This window comes from Saccoglossus kowalevskii, chromosome 4 (genome assembly GCF_978046115.1).
Source record: "Saccoglossus kowalevskii chromosome 4, keSacKowa6.1, whole genome shotgun sequence".
Lineage (NCBI taxonomy): Eukaryota > Metazoa > Hemichordata > Enteropneusta > Harrimaniidae > Saccoglossus > Saccoglossus kowalevskii.
Window position 1 is genome coordinate 23,472,017 of NC_140644.1, and position 26,600 is coordinate 23,498,616.

At 35.9% G+C, this 26,600-nt stretch overlaps 1 protein-coding gene across 2 annotated transcripts; it reads left to right on the forward strand.

Annotated features, from left to right (window-relative positions):
* The first annotated feature begins 1,233 nt into the window (after positions 1–1,233).
* LOC102806900 (uncharacterized) lies at positions 1,234–24,187 on the forward strand. Of its 2 annotated transcripts, XM_006815767.3 has the most exons (3): positions 1,234–1,284; positions 17,905–20,467; positions 22,185–24,187. In XM_006815767.3, the coding sequence occupies exons 2-3, from the start codon at positions 18,007–18,009 to the stop codon at positions 22,196–22,198; spliced, it is 2,475 nt and encodes an 824-aa protein (XP_006815830.2). In that variant the 5' UTR covers positions 1,234–1,284; positions 17,905–18,006; the 3' UTR covers positions 22,199–24,187. The 2 variants fall into 2 exon arrangements, with proteins under 2 accessions (XP_006815830.2, XP_085354102.1); XM_085497976.1 differs by lacking the exon at positions 22,185–24,187 and having other exon boundaries at positions 17,905–20,983.
* The last annotated feature ends 2,413 nt before the right edge of the window (positions 24,188–26,600 follow it).

Below are 26,600 nucleotides of genomic sequence, written 5' to 3' on the forward strand. Positions count from 1 at the left end.
GTGGGATGTATTTCGATCGATAAGTAAAATGATTTAAACGTCATTGATGTTTTTGACATTCCATCATTGCGGCCATTTCCGCCCATATTTTGCTATATTACTACTGTGGTCCTAGTTTTATTTGAATCGATGTATAAATTAACTGTTATTGACTACACGAAAATGTTATGGATTGTTGTCGATGAAACTAATATCCGGGCTACATATACCCGACAACTGTTGGATCAATGAAGTCATAGGTCATTCAGAAGTACGATACATTCACAATAGTACGACCTCGCGAATTGCACTGTTAAATTATAATAAATCTTACGAAATTTCGTTTCCTTCGAGCACGATGACGGCATCAGGGTAATTATGGGAATGGGTTGTCTTTAGATCGTACCGGTCACCGATAGAAGTAGTGGTTGTTACAACTCTTAATGGTTTGACCCGAGTTCGAAAGTTCTCTGGCTGAAATTGCCTCAACTGAATAATAATGCTGAAGCCAATGACAGAGAGTCTTTCCAATTTCATTCAAATGCATCAATTTTTTATGATGCCATTATGAAGCTATTATCAATGAAATGTGAATATTGACCTTCCCCCATAGCCGTTAATGTACGTGCATGTTCAATAGATGTAATATAAGCAAGGGCAAGTTTAAAAGTGGAGCGATGTCACATGGAAAACAAATTTTAAATATTCGAACTATTAAATTATGAAAAACAAATATAGTATGTGTGTATATTTCTTCTTCAGTTCATTACTCAGATGCTCGATTCTTTTAACTTCCTCTAGATTGGCGCCAAAATTATCATATATGAGTGCAATTTCAATGTCACCTTTAGTCGACGAGTAAAACTATAAGTTAATGATTACGTAGACCGGCCTTGCTGATACCGATGCCCAACTTGAACCTTATCTGATAATATTTGGCTCTGCATATTTAATTTGGGATCACATTATCCAAAGGACTAATCTATGTGGAGGACCTTTCTAAATTAAATCGAGCTACCTTACCACCAACAATTAGTAAAAAGGTATATATTTCTTCAGCCAAACCGGTTATCGTACAAGCGGCGAACACCTGTACTCAACGAACCGTGTGTAGGAGTCGTCACCGAGCACCGATCACAGAGCTACCGGTCCTCGACGATTAATCACAACCCACTTCAGAAGTCTGTCACGTGACACGATACAGACCACACATTGTTTATCATCTTCGACGTATGTGTCCGTAGTGGATATCTAGCTGTATTTAGGAATAGTTCAAGTACACCGTCTAGTACGCTGACATACGCCGTAAGTATGCTTTCACTTTGTAGAGCAACTAAAACATGGTTAGTCACCGTAGTGTCGGCCCTGGTTGGGATTATAGCGGATTGACCAACGTAACAACCATCGTACCAACAGTTGTCCATCTCTTGTCGGTATCACCCTGATAGCCACACGGACTCAAGTGTTTACATTCACATACACCCTATTTATGAGTTAAATTCCAACTTAAAACTAATGTATATATGTTATATTAAGGTGCTTATCCGTCTGTTGTTATAGTTATAGAAAAAACAAACACAGAAAATACAAAACTCGCTATAACCGTAATATTTGTAGTCAATTTACATGACAACATTTCAAAGAAGTCATTCTGAATTGTTCCCAAAATATCAGTCTAATTTAATTTTCAGTATTATCGTACTTTAGTTTCGGCCAAAGCAGTCTGTTATGTTCTTGAATTCGCTATTTCGTCGCCATGATGTACGTCACGGTGCAGTTCCATCATCGCTTTCAAAATGGCAAAAATCATCTACGGTACAAAGTAGACGTTTGTTGGACTACTAACATTATTACGCAGCTATGTGATGGATTAAGCTGGCGTAATTCCTACGGTTCCACGTTACAGAGGATTGTCCTCCATCTTGAATCAATCTCAAATAGCACCATGGCCAATGCAGGTGTGAACGATGCCATAAATTCATTTTAGTGTACTTCTAAAAATAAAACCTTGCTAGGTGTTCTCTGATACTTCGGTTTTCCTTTCTGTAGAAAATTGCATTGTGTTCTTAAAAGACATTCCATGTTTTACAACATCGGTAACTTTATTGGGACTTAGACTGCTTCAGGGTGTTCGAGCTGACTTCACAATAACGGACAATGGTTAGACGGTGGGCCATCATCTGGTATATTGTCACGTGCCCGAAGATCTGGGCAACGGAATTCTCATCTAAACATTTTGTGCGCCTCACTGTCAATATCAATATGCTGGTATAGTCCAGCTTCGCTGGTGCAATACTAACATGCCTTTCATCTGTAAATAGTTCGTTTTATTCCAATGCATAATTTTGAGATTTTTACATTGATTTAATCGTCTTCGCTGTTATTTGCTACGAATGTGATTTGACCGTGACGGCGCCATACAATTTCGCCCATCCGAAACACATAGAAAATATGAGTTCACATACACCTTACCCAGGGAATCACGTGAAGAAACATATACGGAAATTGGAACAGGTATTTACCTGTCAATAACCTTTGTTTATTATTTTATAATCTCGATAAAAATCTAGAATATGCAAGTTTACCGCGAAAGCTTAAACATTTTCACATTGGACTGGGCAATTAATACAAAGTAGTTTATCGTCACTGCATCCGTAATGCTGACCGTATAATATACCAGGAATCATAATATTATGGAAACACGATGCCCTAAATCCGCAAAACTGTCACTTTGTGTACTCGAGATCTGAATATACTAGTAACCGAGCGTTATTTTGTTTTATTTATGTTTCTGTTAAACATTTAGTGTTTGCGCTATAAAGGCTGTAGTTGCACTTTGTGACCGACGGCCGCCATCTTGAATCATGCATTTACGGTGCCAAGGAAGCATTTAATTTCACAACTGATGGGAGACTCCCTAACAAACAGAAAAATATTGCTTGAACAGTGGTGTTTATATTTATTGCTTTCCCGGATATTTGTATATCCGTAAAAACCTTAACATCATGAAATCACAGTCTAAACTGATGTCTCTTTTGTACTAAGAGGGGACGTTGATGTAAAGTGTGGAAGATTTCCATGAGATAGCTGCATGTTTCGCCGGGAAATAATACAATTGGATGAAGCTCATTTTGCATTATGTTGATTAATTGTATGCATATTTAATAATTCAAAATTAGTCTAGTACACGTGTCTATGTGCTTGTAAACCACGGATTCTTGTTTTTTTCTGACATAGTGCGAATTATGTTTTTTGGCGTGCGTATCTTCTTAGTATACTGCAATGCAATACCTCTCATGAACAATATCTTTATCGTCGACCTTAGTTTTAGCTGTTATCGACTATACGGACGAACGTTAAATATCCTTATCTGTTAATTGTACAGTAGCGCATTGTTTATATAATTCGCATATTTTTATTCATTCTAAATATGGTCGTTTGTCAGTCGAACCGAACGTTGTTCTTTTACCGAGATAGACAGGCGCCATGTTGAACCGCCATAGCAACGCATTTTTTATGTTTTGTTATAATATATTGATAGTAATTTAGTACAACCTGGACACGACACCATATAATATTGATAACAATGCGTTCATTAGTTAAGAGTGATTATCTGTAAAAAAAATACCATTTTTCTGAGGTCAAAATGTTTTCGCAGACTTCAGTCGAACCCGTAGACCAATTGAACCACAGTAATGTATATGCTCGACCTAATGACGTTATATGGATTATGATTAGATAAGATTAATATATATAAACTCGTATTGCTCTCAGCATTTAACCAGAGTTTCAAACATCTTGGTGCGGGGAACAATTTAATGAATTTTACCAGATAATACAAACGTATATGATGACATGCCACGGTCAGATATTCTTATTTAATGTATGCCTGATAAACAACAATCTTGTTAATTTCCGGATTCTGTGTCATTATTATACGAAAAACAAACGCTGAATCAAACAAATATATGACCTCTATACAATAATAATGCTATATGCGATTAATTTATGATATTACTTTTATAAAAACCAAATTTACAATCCGACAGGTCTTTTGACGAAAAACCTAGATCATTTAATTATGCATGTATGGTACGTAGAAACAATTTCTTCTGATTTCTTAAAAACACTAATAAGACTTTGACAAACTGTTCATTCCATGAAATATTAATTGGACGCATAATATGAACATATAAACATACTACACGGAATTCCAATTTAAGACCACGGTGACGCGCATTGCCACCGTCACTGGAAGCTGACGCACAACTTACTGAGCCACAGTCACCGCCTCAAAAAACTAAAACAAAAACACGGTGTTATACGCCAGGCGAATCTCCGACGTCATAAACAACACGTAGAATCACGGTTATTAGAAGAATATATAACCGTGGTAGAATGTATTTGTGTACACAGATAAAACCAAACAAAACATAAACACTCGTGCATAACTTAGTGTCAGGTTTGTCGATAGCTGACAAGATACTGTAGTTGACAAGATAGAGCACCACGATAAAGAAAGTTCGTCCCTGCTACCACACAATCTAATATGATTGTTTCTCAGAAAACTATTGCAAACAATACAATCTTTGTGCTTAATAGGAGAAATAATACTGGCCCAGTACTGTAAATTGCTTCGACAGAATAACATTGAACAAAAACACTACGTTTCTTGTCACGTTTCAGTTGTTCGCCAACAATGAAAAACTATTAAGATCGCAGTACGTAGTGTGTGCACTTGTATGTCAGGCCTCGAATTTCAACCCATTTTGTTGACCCAACCACACTCCAAATATCAAAATAATTTCACCTGGATTTCGCTCATTCCATGAAAGGAAGTAAAAGAGTGCTGCAGAAGAAAACACGCCGTGAAATTTACACAATGCAACGTAATGTTGAGCTGTGATTTAAAAAAAACTGATGTCCACTTGTTTTGTTCTGCTATATTAGCATGAAAACCAATCAATAGACATACGGTCGACTGCAAACATACCCCTCGAATAATAAACGTTTGTTATCGTTTGCTGTTCTTTGTGACGGGGAGATATCAGTTCATATCGTGCACAAGTTCACGTGCACGATTATACACTTGTCGAACTTTATCACAGAGGTAGACGTTATAAATTTATCATACAGTCTATAGATTGTGTGTTTTGAATGAAAAAAAAAGAATAACATTTTCATTCGAAACACAAGATACGCAGGAAATCCTTACTATTAGAATGTCAACATTTTCCCTTTCTGAAGTCTGATTTTTTGGGAAAAATGGCTTCACTTTTGTTATCTGTTTACATTGATTTTATTGTACTTATAAATTATGGTTAGTGACACAGTCTGACATGGGCTACGCCATACACCACCTGTATGCTTTGGATAAAATATTTGTATGACGAATCTAAGTTTCACCTAACGTTTCAGTTCCTTCTACGTGATTATGTCAAGGCGTGTTCGAGGTGTGTTTCTACTACACAGTTGTACACATGTTACTATCAATGTGACTCTATCACCGCCTCTCTACACTCAATGACATCGCCACATGTTGCGAAAGCTCACTTATACTGGAATCGGAATTGTCTTTATGTTTGAGTACAGGTAGTTACTCTTTACGCCACGGCACAGTGAATGTAAAAGTCACACGTGTGTTTGTTTGAAGTAACAATTTCCACAATTCCCACAACTGACGGAAAGTTTTTGAAAGAGGTGTTCTTCGAGAAGTGTACCAATGGCGACACACCAATCTTAAATTATTGTCATCGCAATTTCCACGGTCACCAAGTAGCTTCTCAGCTGTTATGGTATCACGATTTTTGCAAAAGCGGTAAAATCGGAGCATGCAGCTTGCATACTAGGTCACATAGACCCGGCATGGTTTAAATGAGTCGAGAATAGAAATATACAGTCCTGACAAAAATGTGGAGGTATCACTCGTTCTACGTGTAATCGGATCGCATGTATGCATACTCCTCAAATCGTTGGCTTCTCTTAAGCAGCAAGCTGTATGCCTGGTCTGAAAACGTCGAATTTATTAAACATTTCTTATCGTGTGCATTTCTTCACGTGAAAGATTATATGCCTATTAAACTTTATCACAGACGTAGGTTTGGCAGGGAATAGTTAATATGCTAGAGTGTCTCTCGGGTGTTCAAAGGCGTCTAAATGTGTTATACATTGATATACAGAGTGTTTTGACGGAAAAGAAAGATACAGCGGTTAACACGGTTTACTTGCTTGCTTCAATAGTGAAACATGGCAAAAACCCATCGGGTAATGTATGTATTATGTATTTAAAAAACAAACACTCCTACACGCTGTGTGGTAGGCGGCTGATTTAAAGGACAACAGTCTACACAAATCTTCATTGAAAGATTGAATTTCTCTAAAAAAACATGCGTATTATTGACTGAACACTATTTTGGTATCCAGAATCACAGCAGTAACTGGCTGTTAAAAATAATTCAGTAAAATGCAGTGACTAAACAATGGATATTAATCTTCATTTCACTACAAGCTGAGGTCAATTTAGGGCACGATATTCTAAGGGGAGTGCTAGCTCATGAATACGATCACCAAATAAACATAGCACAATTAATATAATCTGCATAATATCCAGCAACTAATAGTCACCAGACAAAAGTGTTAGTCAATGCAATAAGCCAAAAATAATCACACATTGACATGGGAATGCATTATTGTTACTCAGAAGGGGTATTTAAACTTTCATACGGCTTTTGCATACTAATTCAAATTCACAATCCCTGGCCAGCAATTAGAATATATAGCCTCCTATACCTACCTAGGAATCAAATTTAATCTAACTGGGAAGCTCCACAAAGCTCAAGAGCACCTTAAAAATAGAGCTCTAAAAATCTATTTCAAAATGAAACAAATTTTGTATTCGGACACTGCAGTTCAATTAAAAGTACATATAAAAATGTTTGATGCTGTGGTAAGACCAATACTGCTCTATTGCAGTGAAATATGGTCAACTGATTACAACAACCATGCAAAAGATTTCTTTAATTTGACAACACCTATGGAAAAATTGCATATAAAATTCTGTAAATCTCTTTTAAGAGTAAACAGCAAAGCTACCAATCTTGCTTGTCTACTAGAACTAGGAAGATATCCATTAGCTATTACTAGTATAAAACAAAAAATTAAATATTGGTGTAAAATAAAACAAACAAAGAACAACACACTTCTTTCAGAAGCCTATAGACTTGGCATTTATTTAGATAATTTAAACATCTATAATTGGACATCTGGTATAAAAAAAATTGTTGACTCATTTAAACATGAGTCACATTTGGGAAGAAAACCATTACAAGGATGAAAAGCTGCCTAAATCAGTCTCTGAAAAGCTTGCAGCCAACTTTCAAACATACTGTTTACATTCAATGTATGATGATAATAAGGGAACAAAACATCAGAATAATTAGATATTTAGAAATTGTGCAAAATCCCTTCCACAGGTCATCCATGACCAAACTAAGAATTAGTGCTCATGTGTTAGGAATATAAACTGGAAGACATAAAAACATTGACATTTCAAAAAGAAAATGTCAGTTTTGTCAATTAAACGAAATAGAAAATGAAGAGCACTTCCTTCTTAAATGCGGTCTCTATAAAAAAGAAAGAAATGAGCTTCTCAAAAATTTGATGCTACCTCCAAAACTTCCTGACAAAGAAATAATAGTTGCAATACTAAATGGTAGTAAAAAATTAGCTCCTCAAATTGCTAAGTACATAGATGATTGTTTTAAAATCAGGGAGAACAACCTGAAAAAAGTACTACCAGCTGCCTCAAAATGAATAAAAACATTTACTTTCATTTATTATATTTTATTAATACCTTTGTTTTATACTCTTTTAATCTCATTTAATTTTTTTTTCATTGCTATACCTTTATTGTATTTTTCAATCAAAGTCCCATAGAGGATACGATAACAATAAAGATGATTATTATTACTAAAGGACAATCTACATAAATACGCATGTGGTTGAGTATAGTTTTCCAAGTTAACACTAATGAAAAATAAAGAATATATAAAAAAGAGATTTCTTTAAAACATTAATTATTGTTTCCATACTGTTGAATACAAATGCTAATTCTCTAAGTATGTAATTCTATGCTAAACCAGTGTTTTTATGTTTATAATGTAAAAATCGTTCATTATATCTAGAAATTGTTATGAATTGTTTTCAGAGAAATGTATATTAAACTAAATGGAAATGGTTCACAATTGCTTAGTAGATGTACTCATTTTCTACATTCATTTAAATGATATTATGGAGGAGAGGGCAGAGAAAACTGCGGTGATGTCTGATTAATTTGATAAGAAGTGAAATAATTTTTCACTAAAACACGCGGCAGGAGTGAAATAACGTGGTTGTTTTTTGGTCTGCTGTTACTGAACGAATCCGTCTTCATGACTGTGGCCATTCCTATTAGAGATGTGTGTCTACTACAGAGTTGTACACATGCTACTATCAATATGACTCTATCAACGCCTCTGTGCGAAGGCTCACTTACACTGGAATCAGAATTGTCACTATTTTGAGCTCAGACGTTTGTTTCTTATTACGCCACGACAGTTAATGGGTCAAGCTTTTGTAGTCGTCTGGCAAATAGGTTTTACATTGGATTACCGTATTTTGTTTTGCTCTGTTTGTATCTACTAGATTTGTTGGTATGTCTATGACCCATTTTTGTATATAATATTATTGAATAGAGATGGTGTAGGCAGTGTTCTCACGGCGCTGAATTAAATCGCTCGTATCGATCGGCATGTACCGTCATTCGCCGAGTAACTGCTCAGCTGTTATGAGAATATTTCAGTTTATTTATCGAGTGCGCATTTCAATGCATTCCGAATAACTGTCAGCCGAGGTGCAATGCAAACAAGAAAACTTGACAGTGAGCCTGTGGGGAAAAAAGGTTATAACTAGTACTAGTATATACTGTTTATGCACGAATAGTAAATAAACAGATAAATAGAAGGCAGTGGCATTTTTGTTTGTAATTATTGATATTGTATTATTGATATTTCAATATATAATAATGTATCCCTGATTGTGAATATGTAGTCCCAATTGTACACAATACTCAACATGCTCAGGTTGCACATTTGGTTCCGTACATAGATGTCTCTTTTGTACATTAATACATTAGTACGGGGTCCAGGAAAATTAAAAACAAAAATGCTTTTATTTACTTGGCATTCATATTATCGATAAAGTGAGCCATTATTTTTTTCAAAGACGAGGGCCAATTGATCAAAAACATGATAAAGCATATGCCTCCATATATTCTCTCTTGACAACTAAGTTCTTTGCTTTTGTGGTTTTGCAACTCATGATGAAGTAGCGAACTCGCTAAAATTGTTCGCATTGTTTGCTTCAATCAATTCTAATCCGAGGAGTCGATGAGTTGGATAAATCCCAACACCTGTAATAATAATACCATTCATCATGGTACTTGAAGTGGGTACCCTTTGATGCAATGCAACTGTAGTTAAATACTACGCGATAATTAGACATATTTTATTCCAACTTGTCATTATATTGCATCAGGTGCAAAAACACGTCACGTATCGCATTTAAACTCATTACCGTCTTAATAGTTTGATCGCATCGAAGAGGGTGTACACTTCAGTGTACGTCTCCGTTATTGCATCTGGCGTTGAGTTCAGTTCTTGGTGAGTAAGTTCTATTCCTAAATTCAAACCAGCTAGAAAGAAAAATATCAAAATAGTTACAGGATTACTTTGCTAAATCTAAATCTAAAGTGTTATTCTTTCAATCTGAGTAAACGTACTTCTCCGTGAGTACACTATATCTGAATGGGTCCATTACAACGATGTTTATATAATCTTCGGTAGAAGTAATCTTTAAACTTAAATGAATCACGTTGATTCCGCACACGTTCGGAAACCATAAGAAATAAATTCAATCGCAGATGTGTTCTTTTTCTCTAAGAAATGTATTGCATAACAAATACTTGAATGCTATAGATGTTGCCATGGTTAAATCTGACCGTTGTATTACCCGCTCCTTAAAATGAGTACTATTACACTGTAGTGTAGTGGTACTGAGTGAAACACTTCGATTTTTCAGATAAGTCTGTCTGTGACGTTAAATCATGTATCACGTGTTATTTCCACAAAACAATGCAGTCATTTCACACTTGTTCCTACTTTTTATGATGATGAGTGCATAGGCTGGGTAAATCCGCCAATTGTATGTATATAACAAGTGTATTTATCCGGACCAACGATTTTCTGTCGCTAAATAAAGTAGCATTTGACATTGACAAGAAAGAAAACAAGCGTTGCCTAAAGTATCAACTCAAGTTCAAATTTATTGACAAACCACGCCACATTGGTAAATCTTATCGGAGATAAATACATAGGAAGATTAACTTAATCAGTTAAATCACCCATTAAACTTGACACCTCAAACTGATAATGATAGCGATGAAATCTAGATTACAATTTGTTCAGGAATAAATAAAAAGGAATATATATCACCAACAAGATAAGTCTTCATACACGGATAATTTAAAGACTCTATCTTTCACATTGCCCCGTAACTGACTTGAGTTCACCACTAACTATGTTGATTGCCATCAGTGATTGTGAATGAGATAAGGTTATAGCTTAAAAGAAAGACTGCTCCTATATTACGACTATAGGCCCATATAAACAAATAAATAAATTCATCTTTACATCTCTGTAACTTATAACTGAGAGACGTTTGGGGGTAAACGAATGAAAATTCAGTTGATACATTTAATAAAATTGTTCATATTTATACAGTGCCCAAATCCTCGACATCTTTATACTCTAACTCGCTGTAGATTATCACAGTTGACCATTTTACTGATTAAAACTAATTTGCAATTGCAACTTCGCATAGCATATAACCTCGACTGCCGTTCATGTGGGCACATACGTTAAATGACAAACTGTTTATATCAGGCACCTTGCCCATGGATACAACTGAACACCATGGCATAGTGGCCAGTCCACAGTGATAAACATTATACCATGTTGTCTTCTATAAACTACAGTCATTTATTTATCAATGTAATTATTTACCAAGGAAAACACTTATTTATTGCCACGGTTTTGACAATCCCATCGTTAGTAACTAGGAAAATCTTTGTAAAATGTTGATACTGCTGGAACTTTCTGTAAGGCATGATATTGTTCGATTACTGTGCGTGAAAGAAACAAAATGTTGATAAATGTGGATGTCAAGCTGTCGTCATATATATATATATATATATATATATATATATATATATATATATATATATATATATATATATATATATATATATATATATATAATCACGTGATTCAAGATTCTGCTCATAATGCAATGGTACGTGAAATGACGTAATATAAATAATTATTCATAGGCTTACTAGTGGGTATTATAACTATTTATTTAACAAGTGAATTCGACATTATTAAATTAAAACTCATTGTTTTGATGGAAAGTCTTTGAATTAAATATCAGTTCATTTCGTCATATAACAAGATAATGAAATTACTGGTGAAAATAAATGATTATAAATTAGAAATCTTCAACAGCCACATATACCCCCTACTACGTCACTAACCCCCACAGGCATTCTGTACCAGCGCGCGCGGGTTTTTACTAATTGTACCACGCAAAGTCTGCATTCGACCGTGATAAATTGTTATGCAATTTGACAATCGCACGAGTCTCAAAAGTTAAAATAAAGTTGCCGAGTTACTGTTTATTTGGTGGCTGGCGAGGAAAAGTCAAGTGTTTGCTCGTGGTGCCAGTGCTGTCCACATTAATTCTAGTAGTAGAGAAAATACCATGTCCTGCCACACACAAACAATTCAGTTGGCTGATCCAATTTAAATAAAGTAGTCGCAAATAGGTGGAAATTTGACTAAATATTCAGAGACGCGGCGTTAATTGTTGCCGGTACTAATACTCCATCGGGATGCACACAGGTGTCTGTAAACATCGTGCAACTATTTAACACGACAAACGCACTCAAACATCCCCAAAAGAATGTCTTGATTTACCTGGATATACCCCAAAACATCGTTACCAGGTCTGACAATGACCGCACACGTGAGATAAACGACGATAAATATCGAGTTACGAGCTATATATGTTGACTTTGTCTTGCGCCTTTTAACGTGACCGTATTCTTTAGGTGGTGATTTCTGTTCTCAAGTAGCTATTTATTTCAAACACCTGATTTGATCGACTTAATTTTGAGACCGGGGGATTAGCGAGGATATGGACTGTCTGTCCACATGTGTACGTTTGTTATTTGCTCCGCTGAAAGATGTACTGAAAGATGTTTCGCGGATGTAACAGTGAGTAAACTTCAATTTAAACCACTAGATATTCTATTAAGTTAATTCTGCCTCATATCTGTTCGAGTTCGATTATCTGGGTAGGGAGTACCGATATATTTATTGATTCCGTCTTCATGGTAAAAACTAGTAGTGTTGACGTAACTGTGTTTTTTTAAATAATAGCGACTTGTGTTATTTTATTATAATGAATATAATAGGTCATGTTCAAATTATACTCATGTTTGTTTCCAAAATAGTGGATGCACCAGCTCCTTATGCCATACAATTATCTTCATATACTCAATGCAACGTGTTTCAATCAATGAGACGCGCAAATATGGTATACTGGTAAAGCTAGAAAATTGTTTGTGACTCTGAAAGAAATATATTTATGCACGTTTTCCTGTGACATTTGGCCCGTCTGTTTATACTATCAAAACACCAAACAATTGCTACACCACGTTCTTACTAATAGTACGAGAATGTGTAGTTTGAGCATGCGGTATTTTAATTCACCTTACATGGTTACGTTTTGTGCATGGTTACTACATTTACTGAGATTCTTACAGAAACGTGACGTGCGATTCATAATAATGACGTCATGCGAAAATATACTGTACCAATAAGCGCAGCAATTAATTTATGAATATCTAAACAATACTGAACAAAACAATAAAAGACAAAACGTGAAACAAAACTAGATAAACACATGTAATCACAGAACATAAATACATTTATTGAAATCTATATTGTGAAGTTGTAATATTTTATCAAACTTTTTTTGAAAATGACACGACAGATATTGCTTACCCCATGAAGCGGCATTTACGTTGATAGTCTAAGATTAATAATGTAAAAGCCCCATTAGTCCAATTGCTGGCACAATAGAAGATAATGCGGTGCTTTGTCCGTACAAATGACTGATTGGCACGGACAGACTGAATACTCATTTTCGGTATATAACCGGACTGGCGCCGGAAAGTGGACTTATCAGACCGTTATTTTATATCACATACCTGTGCCTGACAGAGCATGTCTAGGTAATGTATGCTATGTCCACCTCACTGGTGGTGTTTCTTAGCCTAGCCTTCTCTGCGTCATCGAGAATGTGTCTCCCCCGACAACACCGACGACATTGTACCTTCAGCACGGTTAAAGAAAACGTTCTTTGGGACACTGGGGGCGATTATGTTCTCAATTGTAATCGAGCTGTCTAACACTTCTACCGTGATGATATTATATATATTGACTGTAATTAAATTATTGAATGCGGTGACAAAACATTTATAACGGCGGACGCTAGATGAGTACCACAGGCTTACCCCCCCCCCCCCGTCTTCGAATGTCTGAAACACGGTAGCAAACGTAAGGGTAAGTTGTGTGTCCATTGCAGTATATCTTCAATGACGGCATGCCTTTGTCTGTTTTGTTTCTACTCGGTCAAAACATTTCACTAGATACAACAGTCTATAATTTACTGTATATAGTTGTGTGTCTTTTTTCTATCTTCGGCATATCTTCATAATTTCAACAACAGTGATCTGCGATGTTTATAAATCGTGGGTGGGGCGCTTACATGTACACCCGTACCTGTACGTTCTTGATTTCACGAGTGCTCGTGTAAACGACGAGAGCACGATGATTCAACCCAAACCCCTATATCAGGGAACATGCTTTTATAATTTGTTTTCAGTTATTTCGTTCATAGTGGTTTCGGCGTCTGTTACACTTCAAAATGTTGGATATTCGGATGTGGCAATTGTAATGGCCTTCCGGCCACAGCTCATGAACACACAGATTGAGTTAGTTTAATATATTCTGTTAACATGTGTCCATTACGTTATAAAATTATAGTTCGCTGCATTTCCTATTTCCGTTTGAATTTTAGTATCTTATTATAATTATTCACAATTATCATAATGCAGCATTTTGAGAAATTTGCGCCTACTACTGTCAGCAGGTCATAAAACTTGGTCACCGACGAACTACAGTAAACGAAACAATTAAACATTAAGGCCATTTCAATGTTAACCGCTATGTCGTATAAATGTCAATTTCAACAATGCTAATCATGTACATTTCCCCCAATTGCCAATTCTATCGGGTTGTCCTATTGATTTTTGCAGCCTATAACTCAAACGTCCCAATCCAGGTGTGTTCGTGATCTTTGACTGCAACTGTACTTTATTGACATAAATCGCTGTCGTGGAGTTATTACTTATCGGCGTTTCGATCTGAATGTCATACCTTTCTAGGACATTAGATTTGTCGTAAGGACAGTGTTCGCCATCTCTTTTGAGATATCCAAATACCCCACTATCTGTACATTGATCTTTATTTTAGGAATGTTGTTATTAGTTTGTTTGACATTTTATAACCCTGTACCTCTTTGATCAACATTCTACAACAAAAATGCGAAGGTGTTAACGGCTTGTATATTTTCATTTTGCCCATCATCTAAAATGATAATCATAACGGACACTTACGCATAAATTATTACAACTGTTCGTTTTCAATTCAAAGTATAACAAAATTTACCTACTGGACTGGAATGCACTTAAAACGCCTTCTTAAAGTTAACCAAACAACCCAGATTGGGGGCAGTGTAAACTGTATTCAAAATAACAGTCTGGGAGGAATAGATCTCTATAATGGCGATAACATTACTAGCATTAATAGTAAATGGCTGTGTTCATCTCACAAATAGATTTGAAAGATTCGACAAGTTGTTGTTTTTGTTGATGATGTCATGGTGACGTCACAACATCCGAATTGTGGCGACTGTTTAACGTAACGATATGACGATGTGTCACGTGATATGAAGACTCGCATAACTCGCAAAACAGTTCATAGCTACTTCAAATTACATCTCAACAATCGTAACTTTAATAGAAAACAGTGTACAGTTAGTATACAGATCTGCCATCGATCTAAACAATAGCGAATTCTCCGTATCTGTTGGTACAATACCGCTAATCAGAGAGGATTAACAAGATTTATTCTAGGCTTATCTCATAAATATCATAGATATATATATAGAGATATATATATATGAGATCGATGCTGGTGATCGGAGCACAGAGCTATGCATAGATTCACACCTGTGAAACCAATGACCCTGAGTGGTTACTTCGATATTTCGACAAACAATTCTAATGACGCATGCCAAAGATGCTAAGGCTATTTGTAAGTGCAACTTCGAATTTACTAAAAATTTATAGGCACAGAGTTCGAAGGTCATCCTATCGGCATGTGCGATTCGTGTGTTGCTATATAAATGGAATTGATATTGATGGAAACATTTTCGGGTAATTTGAATACCATCTTATGCGTGCATTAGGTTTTACTTCACATTATAGCGAATTTATATTATATTTCCAACTGAACTCTCGGTAATCATTCTATGATAATTACTAATTCAAAGTCTACACCACTTTTTATAACTGGAGTGAAGGTATGGTTGTAGAAGAAACCATATATACCGAGGCGTCAACAGAGTCGTCACGATTAATCTATTTGTTGTGCCTTACACGAAATAAAAAATACAAGTACGCAGAGTTATGTTTATGTTTATCTGTCCACTCTACGCCAGCCAGGGAAACACACTTCAAACGTGCGAATGTCAACTCCATTTCGGGTTATTGGGTGTTATGATTAACAATCGCTTCAACACGCCCAGCGTGTTTCAATAACCCCCAACGCCGACTCTACACCGAAGTTAACTCCCGATAGCTTGATTGTCACTCCATATGCCCGCGTAAAGTATTGGGATTCTTATCGGTGGACTTTCAGCGTAAATTGTTAATGCGATATTTTCACACCTAGTTTGATGACGTTCACACCATTGGCCGCCGCTAACGGAACAAGGTCCGACAGAAATAAGAATAAATTAGATTGATTTATGTCACCTGCGTGTTTACATATATTTGTACTGGCAACCAATAGTTAGATCAGACGATAACGTGGCTTATACTTTAGCCATGGAAGGCGGGACCATGTAAGATAAGTTACGACATACGACGAGTATGGAGTGTTGTTTCATACGTTGAGGTATACAAAATGGGGTCCCGAAACAGGTGTATTTTCACCCTGCTCACGCAGTTTGGATGTTTTCTCCGGTTGTAATAACACGTAGGTAACATTATTTCGATTTCTAACGTTTGTGATAGAGTGTAATGGTATTTGCTTCAGGTTCTCCGTTCGAATCGTGACCTGGAATGGCAGCAAAGGGCGGCTTAATAATAAAGTCGTTAGGACGGCCATTTTGGTTTTGCAACTGAACGCAGCCGTGATTCCCGTTGGTCCCTCATACGTAGGCGATGTGTTTTCAACAAATTTGATGGAATGAAACTCACATTGTAATGCTCATTCAGAATATATTCCACATATTGACTATTTTATCAAAACATGCCTGAAACTATAACATCTAAATGACATATAATATTATCAATTTATTTCACAACTTCCCATATAGTTCGCCTGTTGTCTGGTACATAACACAGCACGTAGCTCACGGTGGGGGTGTTCGGCGATGTACTGATGTGTAATTTCACTACATTATAGTTAACATGTGTGTAACATGTTCCTGGTAATATTATTTTACGTAGGTCAAAACAACGAAGACAGACAATAGCATAAAATGAATGCCCTGGGTAAACAAATGACGATATCGAACATTAAGCAGCCCGTGTGGTGAGGTCAATTTGCTAGGCCTATCAGTTACCCCGGGTAAACAATGCCGAGGTCGCCAATTGCTTGGGCAGCAATGTGGTTGACCATGTATTTAAAATATCAATCCGTGGTCGATAACGCATAACCTTGTATAACTTATACAGTTTCAATTGCTGGTCATAGAACACGACTGAATAATACAGCATCAATCACGCAGAAACAATTGCCATTACCCTACATTTTATTTGAAAGGAAGTCATCCAGTCATGTGTGTGATTCGGTTATATCCATGTTTCAAGTTTTTATTCATTTTGTATTTATACGATGAATGTGACTCAGGAGTTGTCCCGCCCTTCATAACATTCATCGCTAGGGACCAGCAATAGAGACTACATAAAGCGTTTATACTGAGATCTCATTGTTGCACTTTTCAATATTGCATTTTTTGTTTCGCCAATGCTACACGTCAGTATTACTACATGAGTAAATATTTCATGAGGCAACATTTCTATATTTAAATATTTAGGTATTCAATACTGTTTAGAATATAACCTCAGTTTATTGTCTAAACTAAAATTCAAACTCTTTCAAATGTAAATTACTTCACTACATCACCGACAATTAATAGAAACCACAATAGCTGTTATATGACCAACATACTCTTTTGGAAGTATTAAGTAATTATTGATTAAGATATTACACTTCAAGTCACGCAACCCGCAACTAATCTGTGTCATAATTAAATAGTTACTGCATACGCTTTAATTATTTTATTAATCAGATGAAGTGAATGCAAGAGCAGGTACCATAAAATCGTATCCAACAGCTCTGTTTTCATTTGACACTGGGATATGACTTTGTCAATTTTATTCACATGAGATTCGTTTTTATTTTCTCTTAGGTTGATCTGAAGGCGACAGTGAAACAGTCATGGTTATTTTCATGGACATGTCAAACTTAACCATCCCCGCGCCATAATATGTAATGCCTTTATGACGACACCATGTTGAGGGTACCGCTGTGTCTGCTACTTTGTCTGCAGATCGTGATTTCTGATGACTGCCTAGAGGGATGTGAATGCTACAGGACAACTGTGTATTGCGAGAATCTAGGATTACAGGAAGTACCTTCGGGTATTCCAGTTACAACAACGGTTCTATCACTTGATAAAAACTACATCACCATTCTCAGAAATGATAGCTTTGTGGGTCTCGTGAATTTGGAAGAGCTATACGTACAAGACAACCTTCTCTCTCTCATCGAAGTCGGAGCATTTCTAGATCAGGCGAAGCTTAGGTACTTGTATCTAGCAGTCAACAGATTATCGCATCTAAAACGATCTGTTTTCGTTCCTCTCAGCAGTATAAAAACAATCAGTCTACAGAATAACTACCTGACATCACTCACGGCATTCTCAATTAATTCAACGGTACAAGATCTTCTGTTAGACAACAATAACATTAGCAAGTTATCAAACAATTGTTTGGAAGGTTTAAGTCAATTAACAACGTTGGGAGTGGAGAGTAATAACATGTCTTCCATCGAAGCAGCAGCATTCAGTGGATTGAATAATTTACACAGGCTGTATTTACATTACAACCAACTGCGTTTGTTGCCATATAGCGTATTCACGCCTTGTTTCAACTTGCAAGAAATTGGAATCAGGCAGAACAATCTGGTAATGATTCCCGATCTCTCAGCCCTGTGGAACTTGACAGTGTTAGAATTACAGGACAACAGTATTTCAACAATACATTTAAATACTTTTAGCTCACAAGAGAGACTTCGGACGTTAAAGCTTGACAACAATCTGTTGACCAGCGTGCCTAATCTCTTGATGATTTCTAATTTAAGGACATTATCTCTTAATAAAAACCGCATCACTGACATTCATGATGAAGCATTTCGCAATAAGGAGTATTTTCAAGATTTTAAAATTGAAGATAATTTATTAACAAAAGTGCCAATTGCAATTAAATATCTTCCGTTGAAAGATTTGAGCTTTGTCAAAAATCCAATAATCAGGATCGAAGCTGATGCATTTGCTGGGCTGACAAATCTAGAAAACTTGTGGATTCACGATATGGACCTACTTCACTTACACGAGGATGCATTCATGGCACAAAAACAGAACACGCATGGATTAAACTTATTTTTGCAGGGAAATGATTTACAGACATTGCCTGGCACAATTTTTGAAGGCCTCAATCTTGAAAATCTAGATCTACAAGATAATCCCTGGAGCTGTGACTGTGGAATGTGCGATTATCGTATCTGGATGCCACCTTCTCCAGATGATGGAGACAATAAATTTGATGTCATATGTGAACAACCTGATGAACATCTAGGTTTCTATCTCTCGGAATTAAAACTAGAAGAACTTGTATGTCAGCTACCGTCCATTACAGAATCCTATGAAAACATCCAAGTCAGTCAAGGAGCCTCGGCCGTTTTCAATTGTACATCTATAGGTCTGCCACAGCCATTTCCATTTTGGTTAACTCCAAGTGGTTATAATATTACAATGGAGACTGAAAACAGCAAAGTTGAGTTAGACAAAAATGGTACCTTAGTTCTTTATGATGCTGACTTTAGCGACTGTGGGATTTACACATGTATTGTGGTTAATGTGGCTGGCCATGATACTGCAAACACCACATTGATAGTTACTGAACCAACTTCAGCACCTACAGTGGTTAATACAATCACAGTACCGCCAAGGAACACTCTAAACACATCTGATAAGACCAACAGACAGACAAATCTATGGACCGTTCCTAGAACAAGTACGCTTTGCACTGTACCCACTGGGCCAGCGATCACCACTTCGGCGGCAACAGAAACACACTCTACACTATTAACGGCAATACAATCGTCAACCACAACAACTAGCCCAGGAACATCAGCATCAATATCAGCAACAACGAAATCTGCTGAGACAGGCCATCCGCCACCGACAAGTACAACAGAGGCTACACGTCATTCAACAAAAGAATCAGAAAATATCACCGCACCACAGACACAGACAGAATGTTCGAGTTTATTACCTACTGAGACAGGAACGGACCCGCAACCTACCAACACCACGACAAATTCAACAACACTACCCACCAATGATGGCAATGGAAATTCGATTGTAGTTGTTGTTGTTATTTGCTGTTCTTGCGCCTTTATAACTGTAACATGTTGTGTTATTTTTGTGTATTTTTATCACAAAAGGAAACAATACGACAAACAAATGGCAACCACAAACAAGAGTCATACTGACATCACGCGACACACAGTCGACCCACATGAGAAAACCCAAACATCGCACATGGGAGTGCATCTGAACACTTTCACAGGAACACCTGTGGCGAACGGTCTCGATTTAGACACGCATATAGAATTAAAACATTCCAATTCAATTGACGAGCGAATAGAGAGACATTTAGCAAACAGAAACAGTTCACCGGAGGATGAAGGTGAGATATTTAGTACCCCATCACCGGTACCATACCATTCATCTGATTCTGAGTAGCTCAAGTAACTGTATGCGTGGCATTCTCGTCATTTCATCACCGAATCTCTAATTTGGTCTTCCACAATTGGAAAGTCCAGACGCACGTGACATGACGTCATCGTATAGATGCTTTCTTTCTTTACTTCATTTTAACAGCCTGAAACGTACTCATAAATATCTTCATACTCATGATTCGTATGGTTTTTTAAGAGATGTTTTCATATACTTGTGCAATTTATTTAATACCTACTGTAATCTTTTTTGCACGTACTTTAGTTTTCTTTATACAAGAAACTAACACGAATTAATGTGTATATTCTGTTTCTTATATTCTGACCTCGTTAAACGATTCATCTTTTTTGTAAAACACGGACTGTTGTGTCTTTTATTTTCCTATGTATGTACCACGGTAACGGTAACCACAGACAGGACTTACAAGTGGGAAAATATAATAAATGAAATGAAAGTGCTGATAAGAGAGCTAATTGCCATATATGGAGACACCATCTATATTTCTCTCAAAACAGAGCATTGGGGAGGCAGTATACAAGATGGCTGCTCCACACAGGATGAAACTCCTGGAATGAACTCTTATTGACAATAATATTCATTATATTAATTTACCACTTCTTCGCCATCTGGCTGTCACCATGGTGTATATTTCCTGTGTGTTTCTAAGACACAATCCCCAAGTTCATATCACATTAGTCACGTACTAGTACATTTTTACCTAATTAGAGGGTCGGCAAGGGGTATTTTCGTATGCTGTAATCAATTCTTTTTATTTTCGTAATAATGTATTTTAAATTTTAAAAAAATCACGTAAATTCGTAGACATAGGCAATGTGTAAAATGTAATCAGCTATTTGATTCGTCCGTAAAAGATCTTATTTTTTGTAAGCGTGTAAAGCATTTCTATATTAAATGGCGTAATTAGTACGCAATTATGATTCTTAAATTATTTTGCTTCTTAAACACAAATTATTAAAAATATTATAAAAATGTAAAATGTACTTAGGAATTTGCTTTATCTGTAAAGTGTAAAAAACTATTTTTTTCTGTAAATGAAACTTTCATTTTATTTCTTGTAAAAAACGTAAAATGCCATTTTTATGTCCTGTAACTTGTACCAGCTACCCCTCCCTTGCCTCCCCTCTAATTAGGAATGAACCATTAGAAACTCGCGGAGTATAAATGTAATGTAAATGTTTTCCCAATATCGAACTATTCTCCTCGATCGACTGGTTATTATATTTAGTTTTACATTGGCACATCATTCTCTCTCCTAAATATATTCCGTGTTTTGGCCAGCCTTGGGGGAAGACCCGTTAGGTCTTACCTGAATTGAATTGAATTAGATTTTATTGGAAATTGTAATATGCATCAATGACAGAGCTCAACACGTATACACCGAATTAATTAAAATTTGAATTTTCAGAAACTGGCTTCAATCCATGTTCATCGTACATTGCTGTGCTCACAAATCTATATGAGACTATTCTTAGTATTATAAGCATAGAAAACACATCTTTCTTTCCAAATGCGGACACGTGACCCATACCACCTGACTGGTCACAGTATCAACAACATTCACGGTAGAGGGCATAAGGCAAGACTACCAGTAGCTGCCAACATAGAACGGACACGATATTTACACATTATTTCTTCTATTTTTCTAGGTGTTTTCGTTTAACTGGAACCAAAAAGATCAATCAACTGAAGTCTTTAAATGCATTCTGTTTTATTTTTAATTTGTGCATTTTCTGTTATCAAGACGCAATTGAAGTCAAAAGAAAAGTTTAATCTCCGGTGACCAGTGAACAAAAATAAATTTACATCGTATCCATTAATCATCCCGAAATAGAATAAACTGCGAATATATGTCATTTAAAACTTTCTTTTATCTCCATATTTCTGACACATAAACGCATTATTCATTTTCTATGTTCGCATGTATCTTGTATTAGATTAGGTTATATTATGTTATATGTAATTTAGACATGCAATGAATTCAACGGAAGTTTAAGAAGATCTGTTACAATGATAATGGGTTTACAGAATGGTGGATATAGGATTAGTGTATACACTCAGATTAGAGAAATCAGGATAAGCGGATTGTTTTAGGAACGTTGACACTTTAGTTGAAATATTTATTTTAATGAAACATATACCCACGGATATATGTATATCATTGACACGTACTGAATACGTAACTCATAGTCAGTCCATTGATTGAAAAACACTTTTATTTATTTATTATTAATCATGAATTTAAATAAAAATTACATTTCTATTTTTACACTCCATGTTTTGTGTACAGGAACGTACATTGATCTTGTAATATACGGACAGTGCACAATTTTAAAGTTTATATTGAAATTATTACCGAGCATGTTAATGCCCCAAACAAACAAACAAACAAACAAACAAACAAAGAGACAGACAAGCCATTTACCGCTAAACCTTCGAGTATTCATGTCTATCAACCGATTTTCACTAAAAATAGTAGTATCATGGGTGTGTAATAGTTGAAATGTCACCTAAACCAGTGCGTTGCTACAAAGAAAAGAACAAAATGTGAAGTGCATTGTCCATTCACCTGCCTATAAACTAAAGATCTATTTCCAGTCTTCAAATACACCAAAATTACAACTTTTTGTATTGGAATGTTTACTCAGAATTATGGATTCATATACTTTACATTATGTATGTTATGAATTTTAGTTTACGTTGGAAGCTGGATGAGAGAGGATCGATTCACTGAACGGAAAAAAATACCCATGTCGCTCTGCTTCATTTTACATTTTGATATTTTCTTTAAATGAACACATGTGAGTATTTCGGATTATTGAATATTGGTAAGCATAAACATTCACTACTGTGTACGACGTAGTGTCGATTGATTGAGTCATCAAGTCATTTTGTAGATTGTTTATAGCTAGCTGAATTGACATTGAATGAACTGGTTTCTTTGTTTAGGGGCGTTAACAAGCTGGGACGAGGGTATATCTTTTAGTCTACGTAGATGTTATATGTTGTAGATGTTTGTGTTTTCTTATCATTCTCAGGATCATCGTCAATCACGTGAGAGGAGGCAGTATTGAGCATTCATATCGTTCTACTTAGCTCGATTATTTTCTTCATCATATCATTTTAATACATACCATATCAAACCATACCATACAATCATAATAGCGTATTGATTAACACGGTCCCTGGTATACTTGCTCATAAATCTTATTTGATTCTCCAAAACCAAATATGTCTAAAACAAGAAATAATATTGCAGTGCTCGGGAAAATGAGGAGTCGTCGTAGTCACCCCATCACTCAAAAAAGTGAAAAGTATTCTGTGTTTATGTCTCGGTTGTTCTTCAATTTCAGGGGTCGTAAATTCTTGCACTGGTTCAAGAGTTCTCCTTGTTTCCCCACTAATCTGCGTAATCAAAAATCACCATAGCATAGCACACCATATAATATCATAGCATAGTATAGTATAGTATTAATCATGTAGTATTATGCCAGGTCTTATTATATTCGACCTTGTAAATTAATAACACATAACTCATATTTTTGTTTCACTCATATGTCGTTTTCAAGTTCGAAAATAATTGTATTTTGTATACGTTATATGTATAAATATTCATTAGTTGTAAATAAAAAAAAACATTTTTAGTCGAAAAGTATTTGTTGCTTGTTATGTCTGTCTGAAACATGTATACGGTTATGTCGTGAGTAACACGGAACTGATAAATGTCAACTTGGTATTCAAAAACGTAAGTGTCCATAAACGTAACCTAACCATTCACGATAGGTGTCTGTAGAGGGCGTCTATTATGATATACACCTCAACTGAGACAAGATGTGCAAGAATACGGTAAGTATATATGCGGATGACATATACATCATGTTTTGTAATATGTTGAAAGTTTAAACTCAACAGAGGCGGTGTTATTACTAAGTATAGTCTTACATTGCACACCCTGTTCGACAAGGAATAAGTTAAACATTGTTATACTTACGTCATTAATTAAATTCATAACACATTCATTTCAAATTTCACAGATTGCGGCGTTAATAGACTTTCAGAACTGAAAAGACAATGAAAAATCTACAGTACAAATCACAGTCCCTCTATCATATGATAGAGGGACTGTGTACAAATATACAACAGAGACTCTATTTGTCTATTTGCGTAGGATCTTTCCATGCTTCGAAATTTTGGAATATGGTTTTGGATGTGCACGTTTTACTAAATGCTTAACAAAAAATGTCCACTATCAAAAGTAATACATGTACTACTTTCTGGCTCGTTACTATTGTTCGATAGAGGACGGTTTTCGTTCAGCATCTACCAGTAAAATATCAGTAAAGGATTCGTTTACGAGTTTCTTTGTTCTCAACAATGCCCGTTTACTTGGATAGAACGTTTTTTTTTAGAAAGAGCGTGCAATGGTATTCATTGGCCATTGTTGTGTCTATACAAAAGGGTTACGTAACACACGTATACTGTGACAATACACAACCCGCAAAAGACGTCTAAAATTCGCCAAATGCACAATATTACTATGAATCTCCGACATTTACTGAAATCCCGAGTCCAAACAGGCCGTAACTGCCGTTAGCGCGTCCCCGAAGTCGTCTTTTAAATATTAGTTGAAGGGCGGAGGTTGTCACGCCACGCATGTGCGATATTTGTGTTGATAAACATTAATTTTCCCATAATCCATTGCACTCTTCTAATGTAAATCACGAGTACGTGTTTTGAGCAATGTGAGCAATGGACCAATGGACTCCTTCGATGCCTTCCAATCACAAAAGAAATTAGTAACGTCTCAGTTTATACTCGTTGGTCTGTGCAACAGTGAAAGTCGCCATCTTTGTTCACATGTTTCCCATATCTCGCGCATGCGTGGAGCGACGACCACTGCCCTTTAAGGTAGAGATGCAGTTTACCTGACAGGTATTTTAATTAGTTAATTGGGAAACCAAGATGACCTCCCTTGTCCACAAAACTATATATTTTCGGAAAGCTTATTGTATGAATTTTAAAATTTTGTTAGTATTTTTGTTATTGACACTGTAGTTTGAAATATGCACAAAAATGTGCTTTTTTGGTCAAAAGTGATTTAAAAAAAATTAGCTTCTAAACCATGCTTCTGTTTCTTGTCAAAATTGGTTTATGGGTACATCTGTTTACTATGAAGAAAGTGCCGTCTTGAAAACTGTCTACCAGTTGTCAATTTTGCAGGGCAGCAGCTCAAATTTCACAATTTCAAGTTTATGCATAAATTAACACCCAGGCTAGTTGTCTGTACGATTGTTGTAACACTGTTCAACCAAAAACAATGCCCCGACGGCGTTTTGAAGATAAACATATTGTCAATCATTTGTGAAAATTTCAAAACAAAAGGTCAAAGCGCCTAGGAGCTATAGTTCTGGGATGTGCACTAAAAAGAAGCTGAGATAATTGCTAATTTGCATAACAATTCACTCAGTAAAAAGTTTGCTAATGCTCATAATTAAACTGGCTGTAACAGTTACAAATTTATATGTATTATCGTTTTGTTAAAAGTTAAATATAATGCTTAATATGGAGATCCCGTCATTTCTTTTTTTCACCACGTTTCTTTTTTATTATTTATGTACACCCTTGCCAAATCTTGCAAACATTCAAAAGAGAGAATGTTTGCGCCTGTTATCTATATTTTAAAATCGTTTTTTGAGTATGTTCCACTATTCACAATTCTACAAAATTTTAACAGTCTACAGCCAAGACTGTTTGGATAAAAAAAAAAAAAATCACTCCCAAGTGCCCACGAACCTGCATCTCTATCTTAATCAACATCTTGTAAATGTCACGGAGCAGAAGGTTTGGTAGATGCTGACAATAAGTGCGATTGGCGACTTATACCACATACCACGACGATCCGACTAAAAAGCATTATAAATTCACACGCTGCTCAGCTGTATTACTGTCAGTGGTAAGATAATTTGCATCAACACAAACGACTCAATTTAGTTAATTGTGTACATATCACGTGATGACAATTATACATCTGCACAGTCATTCCAACCGAATGCCCCATTGAATAG